General features: G+C 45.6%; 2 protein-coding genes across 25 annotated transcripts in view; both read left to right on the top strand.

The window, feature by feature from the left end:
* LOC134455748 (dnaJ homolog subfamily C member 13-like) overlaps positions 1-8,017 on the top strand; it is a 76,443-nt gene extending 68,426 nt beyond the window's left edge. For 7 of the 8 annotated variants that reach the window (XM_063207003.1, XM_063207005.1, XM_063207006.1 and 4 more), the window contains 4 exons: positions 2,634-2,774; positions 3,619-3,762; positions 4,059-4,158; positions 6,526-8,017. In XM_063207003.1, coding sequence (XP_063063073.1) covers positions 2,634-2,774; positions 3,619-3,762; positions 4,059-4,158; positions 6,526-6,623 — 483 coding nt within the window. In that variant the 3' untranslated portion in view covers positions 6,624-8,017. Of the gene's footprint in view, positions 1-2,633; positions 2,775-3,618; positions 3,763-4,058; positions 4,159-5,296; positions 5,409-6,525 lie in introns of all 8 variants that reach the window. The other variant, XR_010036153.1, reaches the window with a different exon arrangement.
* A 2,997-nt stretch (positions 8,018-11,014) lies between these two features.
* Positions 11,015-20,494, top strand: part of scrib (scribble planar cell polarity protein) — a 135,837-nt gene continuing 126,357 nt past the window's right edge. For all 17 annotated transcript variants that reach the window (XM_063207010.1, XM_063207015.1, XM_063207021.1 and 14 more), the window contains exon 1: positions 11,015-12,392. In XM_063207010.1, the coding sequence (XP_063063080.1) occupies positions 12,234-12,392 (159 nt within the window). In that variant the 5' untranslated portion in view covers positions 11,015-12,233. The remainder of the gene's footprint in view (positions 12,393-20,494) is intronic.

Genomic DNA, 20,494 nt, shown 5'->3' on the forward strand with positions numbered 1-20,494 from the left:
TTAAAAGATGCCATTTTCCTTAAGGTACCATATTAAGCTCACCATTCTCATCAAGATATGACATACAGCAGGGGTAATCAATGAAAATATTTTTTTAATTATTATTAATCCCCCCAGTGTGTGTGTGTGTGTGTGTGTGCGTGTGCGTGTGCGTGTGCGTGTGCGTGTGCGTGTGCGTGTGCGTGTGTGTGTGTGTGTGTGTGTGTGTGTGTGTATGGGGGGAGGGGGGATACACATGTGAGGCAGGATGATGAGTTAACAGCACAGCTCAGCAGGAAGCCCTGTCTCAGGGTTCATTTTATCTCATTATCTTTAAACCAAAAGCTGACCACTGACAGTGAACCCACCAATGAGCGCATGGTGCGGCGCACTATATGCTATCTGCTGTAGGCTTTGTGCCAACAGTATTTAGCCTAGAAGACAATTGTCCACATGGGTTAAGAAATGAGGACAAATTTAGGCCTAGTTAGTTAGTTGGATTGAATTCCTGAACATTGTTGAAGCTGTATCGGCATTGTCGGTTTCCCCCTCACATTCTCACCGCAATGACCAATCACGAAACATTTTACTGCGTCAAAGTCCGCGCTAGAACATTCGTTTGCAGGTTAGTCATCCATCTTGTTAATTATATTAGCCTACTAGACTTCTTCTCGGGGCTTTTATTCGCCTGCATGCTGCCGTAGTCTGAAATAATGCAAATTAGACCTAAACGTGCGTGAGAAGAGTCAGTTCACGAGCCAAACTTGTTCTGCGCTTCTACAGTATAGGAAGAAGTACGGTGTATAATACCCTATCCAACATTTCGCTCTCATTTTTTCTCTAAGTGGATGAATCTGCCCTGTGCCGTTTGGTGTGCCGCTTGCAGTAGGCTACTATCCAGTTACTGAATGCCCGACGTTTGCAGTCAGTCACGTCAAAATGTGTCGCATTGTTGTCTGCGCCTCTCACCCTCGTCTCGCTGTCCTCCCTCTATCGCCCTCCCCTCCCCCACAAAGTCACTTGTATGCATGCATCTTCAGAAAGAATAAGTTATCCACCGTGCACGTCACAGATTGTAGCCAAACAAAGTTCTGATTCTATGTTTCCTGATTTTTGTTTATTTGGAAAGCAGGGTTTAACATGCCAGTTCTCCAGTGCTTGCGTCGCGCTGCTCTAACCTGTCATTTCCAAGCAACGGCAATTGTGACTCCAAACTTCCAAAATTACCAACCAAAACATGTTTGAACTGTGAGAAACTTAATAGTCTATAAGATTGAGTCGACACCATGAGATACCACGAGATAAGTTTCTCGAGCGCAAGATGGGAGCAGCGCGAGATAGGTTGGGCACAGGGCGCTTTATCCACGGGAAGCCGAGCCATGCATGTCTCGCACCGCTCAGCAGTGCGTCGGCTTGCGTTTCTTTAGCCATGGACTAGACGCATTGAATGTGCCCAGTGAGTTAGTCTGTGAAATAGCGTCCTGATGCCCATTTAATAAGGTTAAAAATAGGCTATTAAAAGAAACGGTTAAACTTTGACTCTAACCCACTACAAGCGTGAACTTATGCCAGCTGTCTCCTAACTGGAGTCCCCTCAACTTGCCGGTCACATTTCTTTCGTCCACAAGAATGGCGGAAATTTCCCAAAAGCAAATGCATGCTTATTGCGCAATGCTCCGCTCTGACTTATTGTCCGACTTCGTAGGTTTCATATCGTTATAAGAACAATGCCTAGGCTACTTTTAGCTGTGCTATGCTCAAACTCTTGGCAAAATCTGCATCTCCATTGTCTGACGCTCCATTAATAACTTTATGGCGAACTCTTCCACAACCAGCAAATTACCTCATCCAGCTTAGTCTCATACTGCAGGTGGGAGATTGTTTTTCAACTGATTTCAGACATCTCAAAACGCATATGCTTCGCACAATGCAGCATTGGTGTGTAGCCTACAGACGCGTGTTGCACATCACACTCCCCACCACACACTCTTCCTACAACATTGATAGAAAATATTTTGTTGATCAGAGTATCGAGATCAGAGATAAGATCAAACTTCCATACAAGAATGTAAAACAAGTTGTGGAGAGAGGGAGACAAATTAACTTCCGCGATGGTTTAAAATGTGGGCTGTGTTTATTCTGGAGACTCGGAGATGGTGTTTCACTGTTGCCGCTGGTCAGCGTCCAGGCTGCATAGCACCGCTTACAGCAATGACGTGATTCAAACAAAGAATGGCGGGCGGGGGGGAGGGGGCGCTGTTGCATTCTGCAAACAAGGGTCTGACTTGTTACAAAAAAAATAGACCAAACGTGGCAAGTCAGGCCAAGTCATTGCAAGTTACAACTGTCAAGTCCAAGTCGAGTCCCGAGTCAAAGGCGTGCAAGTCGAGTCGAGTCGCAAGTCCTTTCTGATCTTGAAATTTCAAGTCGCAAGTCTTCACACCGCTGACTCGAGTCTGACTCGAGTCAAAGTCACTGGACTCGAGTCCACATGTCTGCTCACAAGTACTCTCAGACAAGGAGTTGGGGACATAAATAATGACAGACAGACTCCACTCTCTCTCTCTCAAATGTATTGATGTCATCATTATGTTGGTGGTTTTTGGTGGAAGTACTTTGTCCTAGTTAACTCTGTCTGTCTGCCTCTCTTGTAGTTGTGTGTGCGCTCCATGGCAGCTCTGGAGACGATTGGTCCGCTGATGTGCGGTATGAAGATGAGGGCTGACATGGCCGGCCTGGCCTGCGAGGCACTCAACCGCATGTTCCAGAAGGAGCAGACAGATCTGGTGGCTCAGGTAATGACAGACACACACACACACACACACACACACACACACACACACACACACACACACACACACACACACACACACACACACACACACACACACACACACACACACACACACACACGTCCTTGCCTCGTGCTTGTGGCCTCGTGCTTCGCTGACTGCCCCTCTCACTTCTAATCTCACTTGCACGTCAGGCTTGTACACAATTCCGAATTGAAAGAATTTCCTGTCAAAGTAATGCCATAATACGAACACTAGGTGGTGGTGTTCTACGTACTTTCAATGGGTGGTGTAGATTAAATTCAAAGAAATTCAAGGTAATGGCACCACCTAGTGTTCGTATTATGGCATTATTTTGAATTGAAATTCTTTCCATTCGGAATTTCGTACAAGCCTGTTGCACGTTGCACACTGATGGCACGAATAGAGCAGGCGACTTGAGCGGTTCCTGCAGCAGAAGTAATTGACTTTGTATTGAGTCGCTGGCAAGAGAAAAGACAAACGACGATTTGGGTGACTAGAGGCAATTTAAGCGACAGCTTGTAGTGGACTTCACTGAATATTATGCGAATGAGGTATGATGCGGTTCGGTGACAGCCGCCACAGCCAATGGGATTGTCGGAATGCTTGCATTCTGCTTTTAACGGACATACTCTGTCACTTCTATCGCTCGTATCGCTCTTGCTGCACAATCTAGCGATTCTCTGTCGATCAATCTTGTCGCCGCCGGTGTGTTTGCCCCGTGAAGCAGTAAAGCAGTTTGTGTATGTGCTTTTCTTTGTGAACCTTACAGCAATTTTCTTGGGTGTCATTAAAGTATCCCTCCTCTGCTGTAATATCTCTCCAGGCCCTGCGGGTGGAGCTGGTGCCCTACCTGCTGCGTCTGCTGGAGGGGATTGGGCTGGAGACCCTGGACAACCCCTCAGCCATCAAGGCCCAGATCGTCAAAGCCCTCAAGTCCATGACCCGGAGCCTCCAGTATGGAGACCAGGTACCCAGCAACAGCAGCACACACAGAGGGCTCAATCAAGTCTTAACTTGCCCACCTCATAGTACACTGTGCAAGAAATAAGCCAATTGATGTCATGCCGTTAGAAGGGAACGAGTGAATGTTTCAGATGCATCCTAGAAAACAAGTGAGGCACAGAAGCACTCACACACGCGCACACACGCACACACGTACGCGTGCACAATAAAATTCTGATTGCTTACTAGAGTGTGGTAGACTGAGACTAGAGACCAGTTAGCATTTATAGTAAAACCGAATTGATTGTTGTTTTCTTGCAGGTTAATGATATCCTTTCTCGTTCCAATGTGTGGAGTGCCTTTAAAGACCAGAAACACGACCTCTTCATCTCAGAGTCACAGGCTGCTGGATACTTGACAGGTACAAATTCACACATTGCGCACATTACACACACACACACACACACACACACACACACACACACACACACACACACACACACACACACACACACACACACACACACACACACACACACACACACACACACACACACACACACACACACACACACACACACCATTTGATTCCATATTACAAGTTGTTAACATTATTTACCTAGTAAACCAAATCTTTAGTAATGTAGTATTTTGACCAGTAATGTGACCAAAAAAGCATGTTGCTATGAGAATGTCTGACCCTTAATTTACTTCTTTTGGCCTTTCAACCAACCCATCCACATGTGCATACTTGGACACACACACATGCACGCACACTCAGACACACACACACACACACACACACACACACACACACACACACACACACACACACACACACACACACACACACACACACACACACACACACACACACACACACACTCAGACACACTCAGACACACACACACATGCACACGCAGGCGCACGCACACACACACACACACACATGCACACACATGCACGCACTTAGACACACACAGGCAGCAGTACAGTAACGCCCAAGACATTGGCTATATGAGTAGGGCATGCTATACCCCGTGTGCACCCCTGTTATAACACTTGATACTCCTCTTTAGTGTTGATGCAGTCTTGCTTGAACCTGCTTGTCCTGATCTACCAGTCCTATCCTCTTCCCTTGTCGATTGTGTGCACTTCTCTTTCCCTTTCTCTCTTTACCAATGTACTTACTTTACTTCTCTTTGTCCCTTGATCTTTCCCATCTCTTTTGTTGTTCTTTTTTTTCTTATCTTCTCTTGCTTCTCTCGTCCTCTTCTTCCTCTTCTCCTTTTCTTTCCTTTCATTGTCTAATTCTGGCCCTCTCCTTCCTCTCCTTCTTTTCCTCTTAATCTATCCTCTCTTGTTACTCTCTTCTTCCACCTCTGTCTTCTTCTGGCCCTCTCCTCCTCTCCTTCCCATTCTCTTAATATATCTTTTCATTATCCTCTTCTATCCTTCTCTTCCTCTCCTCTCCTCTCCTCTCCTCTCCTCTCCTCTCCTCTCCTCTCCTCTCCTCTCCTCTTCCCCTCCTGTCTTTGGCGTTTCTTCTTCCACCTCAGGTGTGTCTACTCCCTCACTCCTGGCCTCCAGCAGTCCCTTGCGGAGTGGGCTGTAGTAGGGGGTGGTCTGTACTGGGCCGTCATGGCCCTCCTCTATCTTACTTTAACACAGGTACACTCACTGCAGACTCCCATCCTCCATCCTCCATCCATCTCCCTTCCAGAATCCCCGTACGCATAAACGGTGTGACATGTTCCATGTGTGTTACATCCCTTTTGGGGGAAAACATTGGGGGGAAAAGCCAATGCAAGTCAATTGGCTGTGTTGGAAAAGAATAAACGAAAGAAAAGGACCTGTAGAGTAGCGTTGTTCACGCTCAACATGCTGAAGACGTGTTGTGTTTCCGGCTGTTGAAATAATATAGCCAAACAACCGTTGCTGAAGCATGAACTGTGTTCATTTAGGCTAGCCGATGTAGCATGTAAGTTAATGAGACATTTGGTTTGCTTTCCCCCAAAAAAGGGCGTAACGCATATTCATGCGCAAAGTACCCGGATGGCCGTTCATGCTTATCCCCACCCCCATCCCAACCTTGCCCTCCACTTGCATCCTCACCCCCCTTTCACAATCTCGATCTGATCTTTCATGTTTCACGTTTTTTTCTTTTTTCCATTTCCTACCGCTGTGCTGCACACACCTCACGGCTTTCATTTTTGCTCCCTGAACACCTGCACACTCAGCGGAGGGTAGGTCCTCTCCACCACCACCACCACCACCACCATCATCATCAAGTCCCACAGTGTCATTGCAGTTCCTGCCCCCACTGCCCCGGGACACGCTAGTGGCCCACCACATCCTCCGTCATTACCATTCCAACACCAAACATCAAACATAACATCCCACATAACATATAGTACTTGAATTTAGACTTTAAAGTTTGCGTGTTTGCTTTAAGTTTGTTTATGCATTAACTCATGTGTCAAACAGCATGTTCTGCACAACAGCAACAATCATAATCATAATAATAATAATAATAACACCAGTAATAATGCTTTCTTTGCATTCATTATATTAACAAGGTTTATTTGTATAGTACCTTTCATACACTATACTCTTGGAGTATAGGTCTGAGTCTCGTAACAATGCTGCTATTCTTGCCTTTCTAATCTCAGCAGCACTCACAGGGCAGAAAGCAGCCTATATGCTTGTGGCCTAAGCGCGTGCAGTTAGAGGTGCATGTGTGTCTTCATGTGTGTGAAATGAGTCACCTGGTGGTCTCTGTTGGCAGGTCCAGGAGTAGCGGGCTATCTGACCGCTGGCACTGGCGCCACTGTGATGCCCATCGTCCCTCCCCCGGTGGACAACGACATCGGGGACCAGGGCTGAGCTCCTGACCCACTCCCCCCCCCTGCTCCCACCCAAACTTTAACCCATGAGACAAATGGACGCACGGATGGACGCCATGTTGTGTCCCCTTGTCATGCAGTCTGTGATCGAACTCTCCCTTCCAAGCCACCCATCATCTCGCCTCACCTTCGAAGTGACACTCTCAGAGGATGAGTGTTGTCCTCAAATGTTGAGCTAAGAAGGAGAAGGAGAAGGACAGGACAGGGGAGGGAGACATCATGGACTATCTAAACGAACAAATCAAAATGACACAAAATCTGATGGGTAGGAGGAAGTGTGGGGGGGTATGTGTTGATGCTCACCTCCTCCAAAATGTCCTCCACCATAGCACCCTCACAATATGTCTGCCCTAAGGCATAGCACTGGTCTTGTTCAGTGATTTACTTAACTCTTTGTTTTAACTTTGTCGTGTCAGCTTCTATGTGTTTTTGTTTGTTTGTTTGTTATCCGTTTTATGATTTACTTGAGCTCTTTTGTGTCATTTTTTTTCTCTCTGGAAGGAAAATAGTTTACTTTTGTATGAGTATATTTTTTACAGGTGATTTTTGTTTTGTTTTGTTTTGTTTCTCTGTGTGTGGAAACGAGGCCACGGAAAGACTGAAGATCATGTCTGTCTCCCCTCCTCTGCTGCCCCTAACACGCCCCAAACCCCAAAAATGGGCCGCTACATTTCCAATCAATGTGACCACTTGGACAGAAGTCACACACATCTCATCGCTGAGGCTTTTGTCCCAGCAAGCCTTCACTCTGACTCAACTAAAAAAAACCTATCCTTCCAATCATGATTTCAAACTTTTTTCTTTTTTTAAACAAAGACCTTGTTTTATAAGTGTTGTATGTATGTGGTGTAAAAGACAAAGTGAGGAGAAACCGAAAATGAGCTCCTAACACAAGGATGTGTGCAGCGAGGTCATTGTGCTTGTGTACACTTACGATGGCACTGTGCTCACGGCGGACAACTGCGCCAAACGCAGGCAGGTGGTATAGACCAAGCGCCTTCCATCTCAGTCTGACCTGATTCGAATTGTGAACTTTCTCCCAATCAACTTCCCCCCCTTCTTTCTTCGGGGTAAAAAAAAAGCTTTTTGTTCAAATCTCTTTTTCTTCCTTCCTTCCTGCCTTCCTTCCTCCTATGCTCTTTCCTCTGTCCAGGTCACAAAAGCACTAGAAATATTTATGCCCTCTCGTGGACCTCTCTCCTTCAGAGACTAAGTGAATGACTGATGACGGATCTCTTAATGACTAGTGCAATTTGTGAGATGTTCTATGTAATATGCCGTATATAAACTTTCTATATTGAATGTACATTAATAAGAAAAAATAAATCTGTCACACTTGTACATAAAATTTTAAAAATAAAAGGGAACTCACAATGTGGTGTTTTTCATTGCAATTTCAAACGAACCTTCATCCGGTTTAGTGATCTGTTATGCTGATTATGATAATATGCCTGTTCAGTCATGATGTCTGGCATAATCATGATTTTTTCCCCCCTCTCAATTTCATGTCCCATGAAAAAAACCTGTCCTTCAAAATGTCCATGTTAGGGGCTGTTTTCAGTCTTTATTACATTGTGCTTATCTAGTCAGCCCAACAGTAGCCATTATATTGAGTTGTTCTATATGCGTCTGGGAAAAATGTCTTTCTTCTCAGCTAATGATGACAAGAGCACATTGGTTGCTTTTCAAACCAACAGTTTCCTTCATCCTGCTGAAACAAAACAAAAAAATCATAACCCCATTCCTCCAGTGGCATATCCTTTCATTGAAACCGTTAAACTTACAGATGTAAACATGACATAAGGTTTTGACATGAACCAGTTTTATTTTGTGGTTTGGACCAGTTTATTTTAGGCCACATAGTGGTTCTTTTTTATCATCTGATTCTCACTGTAAACGCTGAGAGGCGTCCGTCTCGTAGGGGGGGGGGATAATCATCAAGTTCAAAATTTCAACACGCCCATTTGGGACATGATTAACACTATAAATACAAGAACTTTGACACCAAAAGTAACTCTGTATCTTGAAAATAACCCCCCACCCCTTGAAAATGAAAAAAAGAACCCAAAAGTGGCATTTTCTGCCCATTCCGCCTGGTATGCATAAGCTATTTTTACTGTTTGCTTATATACCGTTGCATAAATGCTTTCAAATCCATTTGATTTTTAATTAACACTATTAATAGAAGAAATGGTACACCTCAAGGTGACTCTGTATCTTAAAAATAACCCCCACCCCCTCTTTAAAATTAAAAAAGAACACAAAAACAGAGTTTTTAAGCTGTTCTGCCCTTTGTATGCATTCACTATACTTACAGTCTGCCAATATATATTGCAGGCTCTATGCCCAATAAGAGGACATACAACATTGGTGAATTCAGGTAAATTGGGCGACTTTGGGCCATTCACTTGCAAAAAAGTGGCCCAATTGCCCTGAATTCTCCATACATGAAAATAGACATCAAAAGAAGGAGAGAGGGGGGAGAAATCTTGCATAAGCATGTACAAAATACCATCAGTCATGACAGTCTTAAGAGGCAGCCATTCCAATGCTTCCACATACATGATTGATATCTGACAGAGCTGCATCTGGGGCTTGTGAGAATCCTTATAATACAGTTTTGAGACAGCTTTCCAGACGACGAATGAACTTAAACATCAATTTCTTAAAGAGAGCCTGTGAAGTACTTAGTCCTGAGTCACAAATTATTTAACTAGCACTGCAACTTCTAGGGTTTTTCAGCAATATAGTCAAGCAATCATTATACTAAGTTACTTCATTATGCTACTTGGAATTTACGCAGGGTCTTTTTTGTAGCTGACCCATAATGGGACTGCATACATAGGAGTACAGTAAGGAAGTTTACTTTCACATCATCAGAACTAACTTACCTTACTAACATATTTGCTTGGACATGCAACACTCATCTCTGGCTATAGCATCATATCCCAACTGCTCAGTGATAATGTGCCCAAGATATTTTGTACTGCTTGATACACATATTGATTGCCCTGGCAGATAAAACGTTAGAACTTTATAATCTTCCTTGGCTATATCAACACAACACTCTTTTTTGCATTGTACTGTACATCAAACTCAACCCCATGCTCAGAGCACACATTCAGGATTTGCTGAAACCCAACAGTGCTGGGGGACATAGCCAGATCATCTGCATATATCAAATGGTTTAAAACAGTGTTTCCTATCAGCCATACTGTCTTACACCTCCCCAGTTGTTTGGAGAGGTTGTCCATGTATTGGTTGAACAAGGCTGGAGATAGGAGTCCCCTTTGTCTAACTCCATTGCACAGAAAGGAGTAGATAGGATATTTCCACATTTCACCAGCATATGTTGATTCGCATACCAGTAAACCAGAATACGTATGATGCACCTGAAGCTTTTCCACAATTAGAGACAGACTTAAGGACTCAATTACCTGTAGAGCTGGCCTTATGCTGCCTTTAAAGGGGTGGGGAACCTTTTTCATTCAAATTGCCACTTCGAATTGCTCCAAGGGCCGTAAAAGTCCTCCAAGGGCCGTAACTATGAACGCAAACCAGGATTTCCCCCTGCACTTAAGGCCTATATTGTAGCCACCTTTACAACAGACCCCACCTTCTCTAGGTCCCCTGAATATATCTGAATTGTGTTGCAAATGGAATTTCTAAGATTCCTTTACAAAATATGTCACAGTTCATATGAAGCTGCATAATATTGAAATTATGTTGGGGGCCGCATAAAACGGCCTCAAGACATAGGTTCCCCACCCCTGTTCTAGTATATGTCACTGAATATCCTTGTAGTATCCTTGTGAAAGACCTTATCAGATTCCCCAGCACTTTTCCAACGTCCAAACATAGTGTTGCCTACTTCAATCACAGCTGAGCTCGCCTCACTGATAGAAAATGGCTGTCTGCTTGGGGATTTCAATGGTTTGCTTGCAGTCAACCAGCAGCCACAATGTAATTTGTAAATGTACCTTATCACATTAGAACATTGCAACATCTGACAGGTGAACCAAAGTATTCTCTCAAGATATGTATATGTATCTTTAATGCTAAAAGGGGTAAAACAGGGCAAAAAACATGTCCGATTTAGTTTTTTGGGTGGGGTGGGGGGTTTATTTCATGATGGGCACCAACTTCCAATACAAAATATCTCTCAAATGACCCAATGCACCATCCCTGAAGTGGGCGTAATCATTTTCCAAAATTTTGATTTTTAGGCCATTTATCCCCCCCCCCCTACTCCAGGATAAGTATGAACTAGTAAACCTCCAAACCCTTGGAGGGCGCTGTCACTTGAAATGTAGCGTATTAGTTCTAAGGACTCAATTTATCCTACGTGAGAGTGGGCGGTTGAGGCGAGACGAGATACACAAGCGCTAAAGTCACAATAGTGTGAGGAGGAGTTGCCGCTGGAGTCGACATCAGCGTAGCGCAGTTGGGTAGCGTACCGAGAAACTCCCTGGGCGGATTAAACTTTATCTTTCTGTGGCCGAAGCTGTGCGAAATTGTTGACCGGCTATATGAGTGAGAGCAGAGCCAAGGAATTGTTTGTACATTGCGCTCGTCACCGTGGACTTTGCGTACGAGAGGAGCAACGGGGAGCTACAAAGCCGGTTGTGCCGTATGGTGGAGAGCAGCCCAGCCCCCATTCGACTCGGACTGGCCTGCTGCTCGAAGGAGCAGGGGATAGCTAACTTAGCTGATGCGTTAACTCACCCTGTTGCTGCATCTCACCATTTGGATATTTGGGTTTTGTTTTGACGACTTCTTTCAACGTTGGTTTTAATTCAGCGTGTCGTCAAAAGTTTGGCTGTCTTGATTAATTTGTTGTGTAACCTTGTGAGAGACCAGTGTAGAATATTTTTGTTGGATAACGTTAGCTTGCACCAGTGATACAAACGTTGCTAGCCGGTTAGCTAGCCAGGTAGCTGTTGCTACTACGTCGTTTTAAATTAGCGAGCTGGTCTCAAAGCTGTGTACTACTTTGTGTGCATCAGCGAATTGAACATTTAATTCCCCCAAAACCGACACATGCTATAGTGGGTGGCAACGGGCGTTGTTGGTGTTAACAGCTCGCTGGTGAATGCGCACTTGTGTATTTGCCATTATTGCCAAACTCATCTTTATGCACAGATAGGCTGCTAAAAATTAAAATCTGCGGCAAGGATCTTAAGGCGATTGTTTTGAATATGTGTGAAACAATCAGTTGCAGAGATCATATGAGCTGTGGCTCATCGACTGCAAGATATGCCTAGTTTACGGGATCGTCGCATTTTAAAGAGCTGTGGAACTTGCTACCCACGACGGTCGAACTGATCCCTGCCTTTGCGTCGCAGTACTAGCCATCAACCTCCTGTGTTTTGAAGCAAGAACTGGAACCAAACAATATTAACCGTTGTATGACCTTTTAATTGGGTATTGGGTGGTTTCACCGGATCTTTGCATCCTTTCTGAACAAGCGTTGGTCTTTTACAAGCTACACCATCCCTTCTCCCCCATCTCTGCTCCACTTCGTCTCCCCTTTTCTCCGATGCGGAGCGCCTGAGTTTCACCGGCAACCTTTCCCTCTCGGAGGCCGGACATGCTGAAGTGTATTCCCTTGTGGCGCTGCAACCGCCACGTCGAGTCGGTGGACAAGCGGCACTGCTCCTTGCAAACAGTCCCCGATGAGATTTACCGCTACAGTCGAACCCTGGAGGAGCTGCTTTTGGATGCCAACCAACTGAAAGAGCTACCCAAGGTAAGCACCTCACCCCTGTTCTTTTACGTTGAGCTTCTTGTACGAAAGGACCGACATGTACCTGATCACTAATGATTCTGGCTGCAATTGCGGATTGGCTGGCATGTTTGTAATGTGTGTATGCTTGTATGGGTGACCTGGTGTGCTGGTTCTGCAGCATATTGAGTTGAGGCTGAGTGGGCCGTTGCAGCCTGTCTGCTTCCCACCCTCACGAAGAGAGCGGGGCCCAAGAATGGCCTTCACACCTCCCACTCGCATGGCGACAAAAGCCCACTGCGGAGGCATGCCCACTGTGTATTTATAGGAAATGGTAATGGCATTTGGGGCTGGGGCCTGTACTGGGCATGGTCACCCCTTCTTGGTCTATCGCCTTTGTCTTTCTGTCACTGTTATTGTGTGGGTGCCCTGGCTTTTCCCCCCAGCACATACACACACACTTGGCAAGTTTGAAAGATTTAATGCAATGCTGTTACAATTATAGCTTTTGGGAGGGGGAATGGATCTTTTGACAAAGGAGCTCTGGTGTGTGTGTGTGTGTGTGTGTGTGTGTGTGTGTGTGTGTGTGTGTGTGTGTGTGTGTGTGTGTGTGTGTGTGTGTGTGTGTGTGTGTGTGTGTGTGTGTGTGAGTATGCGTGTGAGGTGTTTAAAGCTTACACTGGCATGGGCAGTGACGTCTGTGTATGCTGAAAATGGAAACTGGACGCTGGCTTACAAGAGGACCAGTTTTAGACCTGGCACTGTCATTCACTTTGTTAATTGTTTCTGAGGAGGAGCACACCAAGCCACACTCTCTGCCAACAGTTCATGGGTCCTGGACTCCTGGTGTGTGTGGCACGGTTTGAGGTTGATGGATGGGTGTGTTGCTGACTTGAGAATGTATATGGTTGCAAAATAATTCCATGCAACAGCACCGTCTCCACAACAACACATTATAATTCATAGAATCTCTGGCCAAGGGTTAAAAAAAAACGATGAAAGGAAATGAGAGCGAACACTTGCACAGATGCTGAAATGACAAAAAAAAAACCATCCCACTGATGAAGCAGCAGAGGAAGAGGGTTTGTGCAAATGTGCTCACCCCTTTTAATGCTGTGCTCGTTGCCCCCTCATTACCTCTTTCCAGTGAGCGAGTTAATGTGGCGGCGTGGGCTTTGGGGGCACGGTAGTGCTGAGCTGGCTGGCTGGCTGCATGGCATTGTTTATGGTCGTGCTCTCTCCTAGCACCAGGATGGGGGATGACGGAGAGATAGAGAGAGAGATGCAGAGATAGAGAGAGAGGCACACACACACACACACACACACACACACACAAAGAGAGAGAGACACAGAGAGAGAGAGACACAGAGAAAGAGAGAGAGACACACACACAGAGAGATACAGAGAGAGAGAACCATTGATGGATGGAGAAAAAATAAAAACAGACATGGAGAGAGAGAGAAGGAACACATAGAGATGGAGGGATACAGAGAGGTGGAGATATCGGGAGAGAGAAAGCACGCAGAGAGATGAAGATAAACGGAGATGCAGTTAGCTCTTGCGGTAAGCACTGTCAGGGACTTGGAAATAATGAAATCCCTAAATCTATGCAATGCTATCGTTTTCCATATCTTGATCGAGCTCAGTTGCAGGATACTGATAAGTGTGTTCTTGATTGCTAGCATTTCCTTGCCTGCCTCTTTCATTGGTAGTTGGGATCCACTGCAATGCAGTGCGACCACCATCACCACCATGGTAAGGTCATTGAACTTGCCCAGACAGAGGCCCCTTTCTCCTGGCCACTACTCCCCTCCTCTCCTCCCCTTCCTCTCCTTCCTCCATGCCAGAGCACCACCACACCCACCATCCCCCTGTGGCTGGATGCAAACGAGGTCTGACAGGGTCCTCGCTGTGTGCCGAGTGCCCCATGTCGTGCACAGACAGCGGGCATATGGTCTCCAACTTGGCCCCCGAAGCACGCTGGGTGATCCACAGAGCGGACACACCAACAATCGGGAGGCAAGAGAAGGGGAGGGGAGGGAAGGAAAGCACGGTGGGAAGAAGGAGAAGAGCTTGGGAAGACTGTTCTTCTGAGAGTGGTGTGTTTCATAATAGAAGGGAACTAACTCAACTGCGATCATCAAAATGTTCCTGCACCATTGTTGTTATGCCGTATGGGCAAAGTACTTCTCCACATGTGTTAGCTGTTTATGTCCTTTTGTTTAAGCTGCTTTTGGAAGAATGCCTCAGTTTAAATATAATATTGGAATGTACGTCATAATGCAATGGAAGATGAAAGAGCTTTGCCTTCTCACATGGTCAAGCAAACCCTCTCTTGCACCCCACCACAAGCCTTGTCATGTCTTCTGTGCAGTGGAGTCCTCCAGACATGTTTATGACATGTCCTGTTGTGTGGTCTCTGTCCTTTTGACCAAGGTATGAAATGTAATGTAAGCTTAATCTATTGGCAGGACGAATGAGCTTTGCCTTTTCACATGGTCCAGCAAACTCTTGCCTCCCATTCCAGACCCCCAGTCAGTGGCCCCTGGGCTTCCTGCCTGTCTTGTTTGCCTAGCCGTCTCACGACTCCTCTATTGTGGTGGTATAATCTGTGTCAAATGGCCATTATCAGCTGCTGATTGCTGTTGTTCAGACTGTGTAAAGATAGTGAGCTGAGCGAGCGAGTTCGCCCTCAGGGAAGCGCAGCATGCGTGTCCTATGTCATAGGAGTGCTGAAGTTAGAGAAGTTAGGGTACTGTGGTTGGACGTCTGCTGACTGGTCGTCTGCTCCAAATGGATTTTTTTGTGACAAAAAACAAAAAAGGATGGCGGCGTCATGGGCAGAATGGTCTTGTTGTAGGTGAATGTTGGTCCTTTTTTTCAACTGTGTTATATTTCTCTAAGTGAAAAATAACATTAACCGGTAATCTTAAATTATACAACGTTCGCGTGCCTGATATGCACAGCACTGATTTTTTAAAATTTAATTTTTCACATAAGCCTTTTTTTTGCTGCGCAGACAGGACCTGCCATGTCCAGCCATTGTTGCCAGATTGAAAATGCTGAATTATTATACGAAAACCTCAAAATGTATCGTTATTTGGGGCTTTTTTGGAGGAAATTATTATTATTATTATAATTATTATTTTACAACCGGTTAACCAGTGGCAGAAAATGTTAACCTGTTAAAGTTGATCCGGTCGACTATTGGTTAAACGGTTACCGGTTAACATCCCTAGTTGCACCATGTATAGTAATAATATTTTTAACACCAGGTTGTCCTCATTGTGTCAAATAGCGTATTCTTTCCAGGGTATGGAAAATATGGAGACCATACCATGCATAGCATGACTGGGACAGATGATGGTGGCAGGTGATATTTTTGAGAGGAGTTGACCGCATTGGCATGGCAGGACTGAGGCTTCTGTCTACAGCCCTGTGTGTGCGTTCCAATATGCGACCTTGCGTCCTCCACTTGTGCTTGTGGCCTCATACCGGGAAGTAATATGTCATGATGACATCACTGACAACAACATAATATTTGTATATTGTATATTATACATTTATATATTATATATATATATATATATATATATATATATATATATATATATATATATATATATATATATATATATTTTTTTTTATATATATATATATATATATATATATATATATATATATATATATTTGCAATATATTGTAATGTCATTTACTCATTTGCAATTGGGATGGTGAATGATGAAAATTGTTGTGGCTTGACTGACAGCTGGGAAACTTTATTGTTTTCTCTACGGAGGAGGGGACAGGAGGCGGGGCGAGGCACAAGTGGAGGACGCAAGGTTGCATATTGGAATGCACCCTGTGCCTTGTCCTGCTGGGGAGGTGAGGTGACATATGGCACTGCTCGAGGTGTTGGTGGGGTGCAAAGCTAAGCTGCTTACCTCACCTTCACCCCCCTTATGATTCATGGGAGTCCCTGAAGATAAGAGTAGTATTGATGCCAGCCGTGGTTCTAGGGTGACCAGATTTTTGTAGTCTAAAACCGGGACACTTTGCCGCGTGAGTTAAAGACAATATTTGGTGGGCGGGTTTGGGGGTCCTCCCCAGAAAAAATGTGATGTTTTTAAATGCAATTTCCTGCATTCTAATCAATTTTAGGGGGAGGAATGACAAATCGCACCTGACTCCTTCAGACTTTCTATACAATCGCTGGCTGCCATTAATTGTGGCAGGTAAACGTGTAAGCTTAATCTTTTCCATATATTTACCCTGATAGACATGTAGCGGGTAGCCAAAACCGGGACATATTTGTGTCCTGACAGAGTTTGCTCGGGACGTGGGACACACAACTCCAAACCGGGACTTTCAAACTGCCCTGTCCAATAAAGGTAATGATTCTGGTTTCCTAATAGGCGTGAGTTAATATACTGTCTATTAGGGCCCATTCATTTTGAACCCTCCCTAGGCAGCCCATAGACATTTAGAACCTTGCCATTTCGAACTTTGCGTCATCATGACAGTCCTGGAAGAAACTCCTTACGAACAGTGTCCTTATTAGTCATCTCTGCTAAAAGTGCGAGTGCTGCTTCATCCAAAGCAAAGGTCCACGGAGGGTCACTCACAGGGTGATGCATCATGGAACTCCCCCCACCCTCACCCAGTTTCAAAGCATCCGGGGGGGTTGCTGATGAGCTGAATGCAGGAGATGACCCAACGTGTGTGATGGAGCATTCAAGAGAAGATGAGGAGGGGGATTTGTGTGTGGAAGACCGCTGGAACGTCACCAGGGTTTTAGCCAGACCTAGACCGGCTGTGAGCAACAGCCTCTTTCAGGCTCTTTCGGGTGACTTTTGCCAGGCAGCCATGAGGAAGCAGCCATGTGCAGTGCACCCTCCCGGCCTACATTTCCGGCCAGCTGGTCCAGTGGGCATCCCCACTCCCCACTCATACAAGCATCATTGATATTTTTAAAAGCAGACGTCAGGGTTGCTCAACCTCAGCTAATCTCACTGTTGTGTGAAGTAAATTATTGATTAATTAAAAACATAATTTATTCCATATCATTGGCTTCTGCTGCGAAAAACACCAGTGGCCCTGTAAGCATCCAACGCTTGAGATGCCCCTCACAGTGACCAACTGTTTTCTGCGTATTTTGTTTAAGTGCGAAATGTGATCTGGGTCCCTCCCGACTCCCCTCTGCTGCGCTCCAGTTGCTGTGTGTGTGGTCAAGAAGCAGCATTCACTATCTTGCTGTGGTCACCAAAGGCTGCATCAGCACCCATTTAGCATCAGCCTATCGCTATGTTTGTTGTGGTCACTACCAGTGCAGTGGGCTTTTTGGTGTGGGCTGGACAGAGTGCCTGTTGACAATTGATCAGCTCATCTCGTGCACTAGTACAGCTCTTGTGCAATCTTGTGCAACATTTGAGCTGGGTCCCAAGGCTAGTACTGATGTGGTCAGGGTTTCACCCATGGTCAAGAACAGCACCGCAGGCTACCACAGCTTTCCATTTAGCATCAGCCTATTGCTCTAGTGCAGTGGACACACACTACCAATGCGGTGGGATTTTGGTTTGGGCTTCAGTGCTTCTTGTGGGCAGATGATCAACTCATCTTTGTACATTTGATGAAGTGCGTAAAAATTTGAGTTGGGTCACCCCACTATTCTCAAGTTGTCGTTGGTGGTCAAGAACAACAGTCGGTTACCATGGCAGCCATTATCCTTCTCTCAGTGGTCATCATCATTCAGTGATTGGGCAGTGGAATTTTGGTGTGAGATTGCTGTGTCTCCTGCAGAACTTTTGTTGGTTGAGGGTTAGCTTTTATCAGACACGTGTGTGTGTGTGTGTGTGTGTGTGTGTGTGTGTGTGTGTGTGTGTGTGTGTGTGTGTGTGTCTGTGTCTGTGTCTGTGTCTGTGTCTGTGTCTGTGTCTGTGTCTGTGTCTGTCTGTGTGTGTGTGTGTGTGTGTGTGTGTGGCTGTCATGATTGGAAATTAAGCTATGTTGTGCACTTGAAATAATTGAAATTATTATATGAAACCTCTCAAAATAAAAATCAATTTTCTGAAAAGCAACTTAAGTAATAACCTTCACAATATAACACCTTTATCGGCTCAGGGGTAGCTAGTCAAGGTTGTAGGTGTTTGTCAAGGCGGCCACCTGAGCTATAAAGTGCTGGGGGGAATCCCTGGCTTGAGTATCTGTGGGCAGAAGGTGGGCCGCCATGGTCTCTCTCCCTGGTGAGGAAACTGGATGGCTGCGTCTGACTCTGAACATATGGGGCTTTATACGAGGAGGCACTGACTCTGGCTCTGTCCCTGCTCGCCACCTCCAGCCTCTCCTCCACCTGTCCACCGGAGATTAAGCCCCGCCATTTGTTTGTGTTGGGAAGAGCTGCCTGGGATAGTTGGGGGGTTTTCTTTGAGGAGGCGGATCTGAAGTGTTTTTTCCCTCACGTTAACTGTGTAAGCTTACTGCACTATCTAGGAGACGAAACGATGTGTTTTAAACACCTTATTTGGTGAAATAGGCCTACATAAAGTGAACAAGCAAACTTTTCAGACTTGGTGTGCTACTCTCACCGAGCCTATATTTATTTCAAGACAAACAACCAAAAAAAATCCTCGAGAAGCCGGCGTTGCGCTGTTGACGCGGTTAGGAAGTTGGGGCAAAGAGAAACCCAGAGCTAGAAGAACAAGCGTGAGTGACCGATAAACAGAAATTAAGGCCATGTTTACAGTCTAGCACAGAAACGTCACGCTGTATAAACACGGCGTAAACAGCCCTGCGCCCCAGGGGGATATGGGACCGTGGAGAGCTCAGAGACCAAGACTCCCAGATTTCTGCCGACCCAAGACATTTCTCCTGCAGCGCCGTCTACTTAGCAGGCAGATGAGACCAGGAGTTCCCAGCCTTTGTTCACTGCACTCAGATTGCACACAGTTGCTGCACCACCACTAATATGTGTAGTAGGCTGAACCCTCTTGGCCGCAATTTTATCCTCAATGCTGGATTCGTTTGCCACTGTTGCCACAGCAAAGTTCTGTGAAAGTTCAGCTGTCATGTAGACTTTTGACATCAAAACACAAAACACTGTGATAAAATTCTAGTGATTGTATGTTGTTGTTTTTTTAACCCTGAGACTAATCATCAGCAGGTGCAACACAAACTTCAACTACAAAACTGGCTGCCCAGAGCAGCAAGCAAGCAGCAAGCAAAGTATATATACTACCGGTGATGTGAAAGCAGTGTTCACGTCTATGGTCTATCTAGTATCTCAAAAGCACGCTCTCCCCCCACGCACCTCGCCCACCCACCCACTCACACTATCTCACCCACACACTCACTCATCCTCCACACACACATCCACTCAGGCGGGTAGGCAGGCAGGCCTGCTATGTGCATTCATTACGCAATGGCCTAATCTGCAGCTCTCTCTCTAATGCTCCTTTTGTGTAGCGGCGGAGACGAGAGCACCAGCTCCTCTGAGGACTCTCTGGCCGCACCATGGCGACAGCAAGTGTGTGTGTGTGTGTGTGTGTGTGAGTGAAAGGGATTAGCCCCACCTCTTTCTTGGCCTGCTGCCATGGTTACCGGCGTCCGCTGAGGAATGGCAGATCTCAGATCTGTTTGTCCCCTCAGCATTCTTAAACGCCTAGTTGCTTACCCCGGGAGTGACTGTTCTCAGGCCTGTGATAATGAGCCATTGTTGTTTGCCTTTCTTCACTTCTCTTCACTCTCAAAGGAAGCTGGCGTGTTTCAGCGTCCATGTTAGCAGAGAAATGTCTGTTCTTTGGTTAATGATTGGCATGGAGGAGGATGGTAGGCTAACCTAGCGCATGCTGCAACGAGTGCCCTAACCCGCCCACTGGAACGAAAAAAAGTGCCCAAATGCTGCCAGCCTGGAATGAGGAAAACCTGTCCAATCCCATGTGCCTTTTATGGAGGAGGAGGAGGAGGAGGAGGAGGAGGAGGAGACCTGGCCACAAGAAAAGAAAGGGAAAGAAAGCAAGAAGGTTGGATGAAAAGTTGAAAAGGAAACCATGAAAATGCATGTTTCCTTTCATCTACATTGAGAGATAGATGGAGAGAGAGAGAGAGAAAGAGAAAGAACAGGGAGGGGG

This window comes from Engraulis encrasicolus, chromosome 9 (genome assembly GCF_034702125.1).
Source record: "Engraulis encrasicolus isolate BLACKSEA-1 chromosome 9, IST_EnEncr_1.0, whole genome shotgun sequence".
Taxonomy (NCBI): domain Eukaryota; kingdom Metazoa; phylum Chordata; class Actinopteri; order Clupeiformes; family Engraulidae; genus Engraulis; species Engraulis encrasicolus.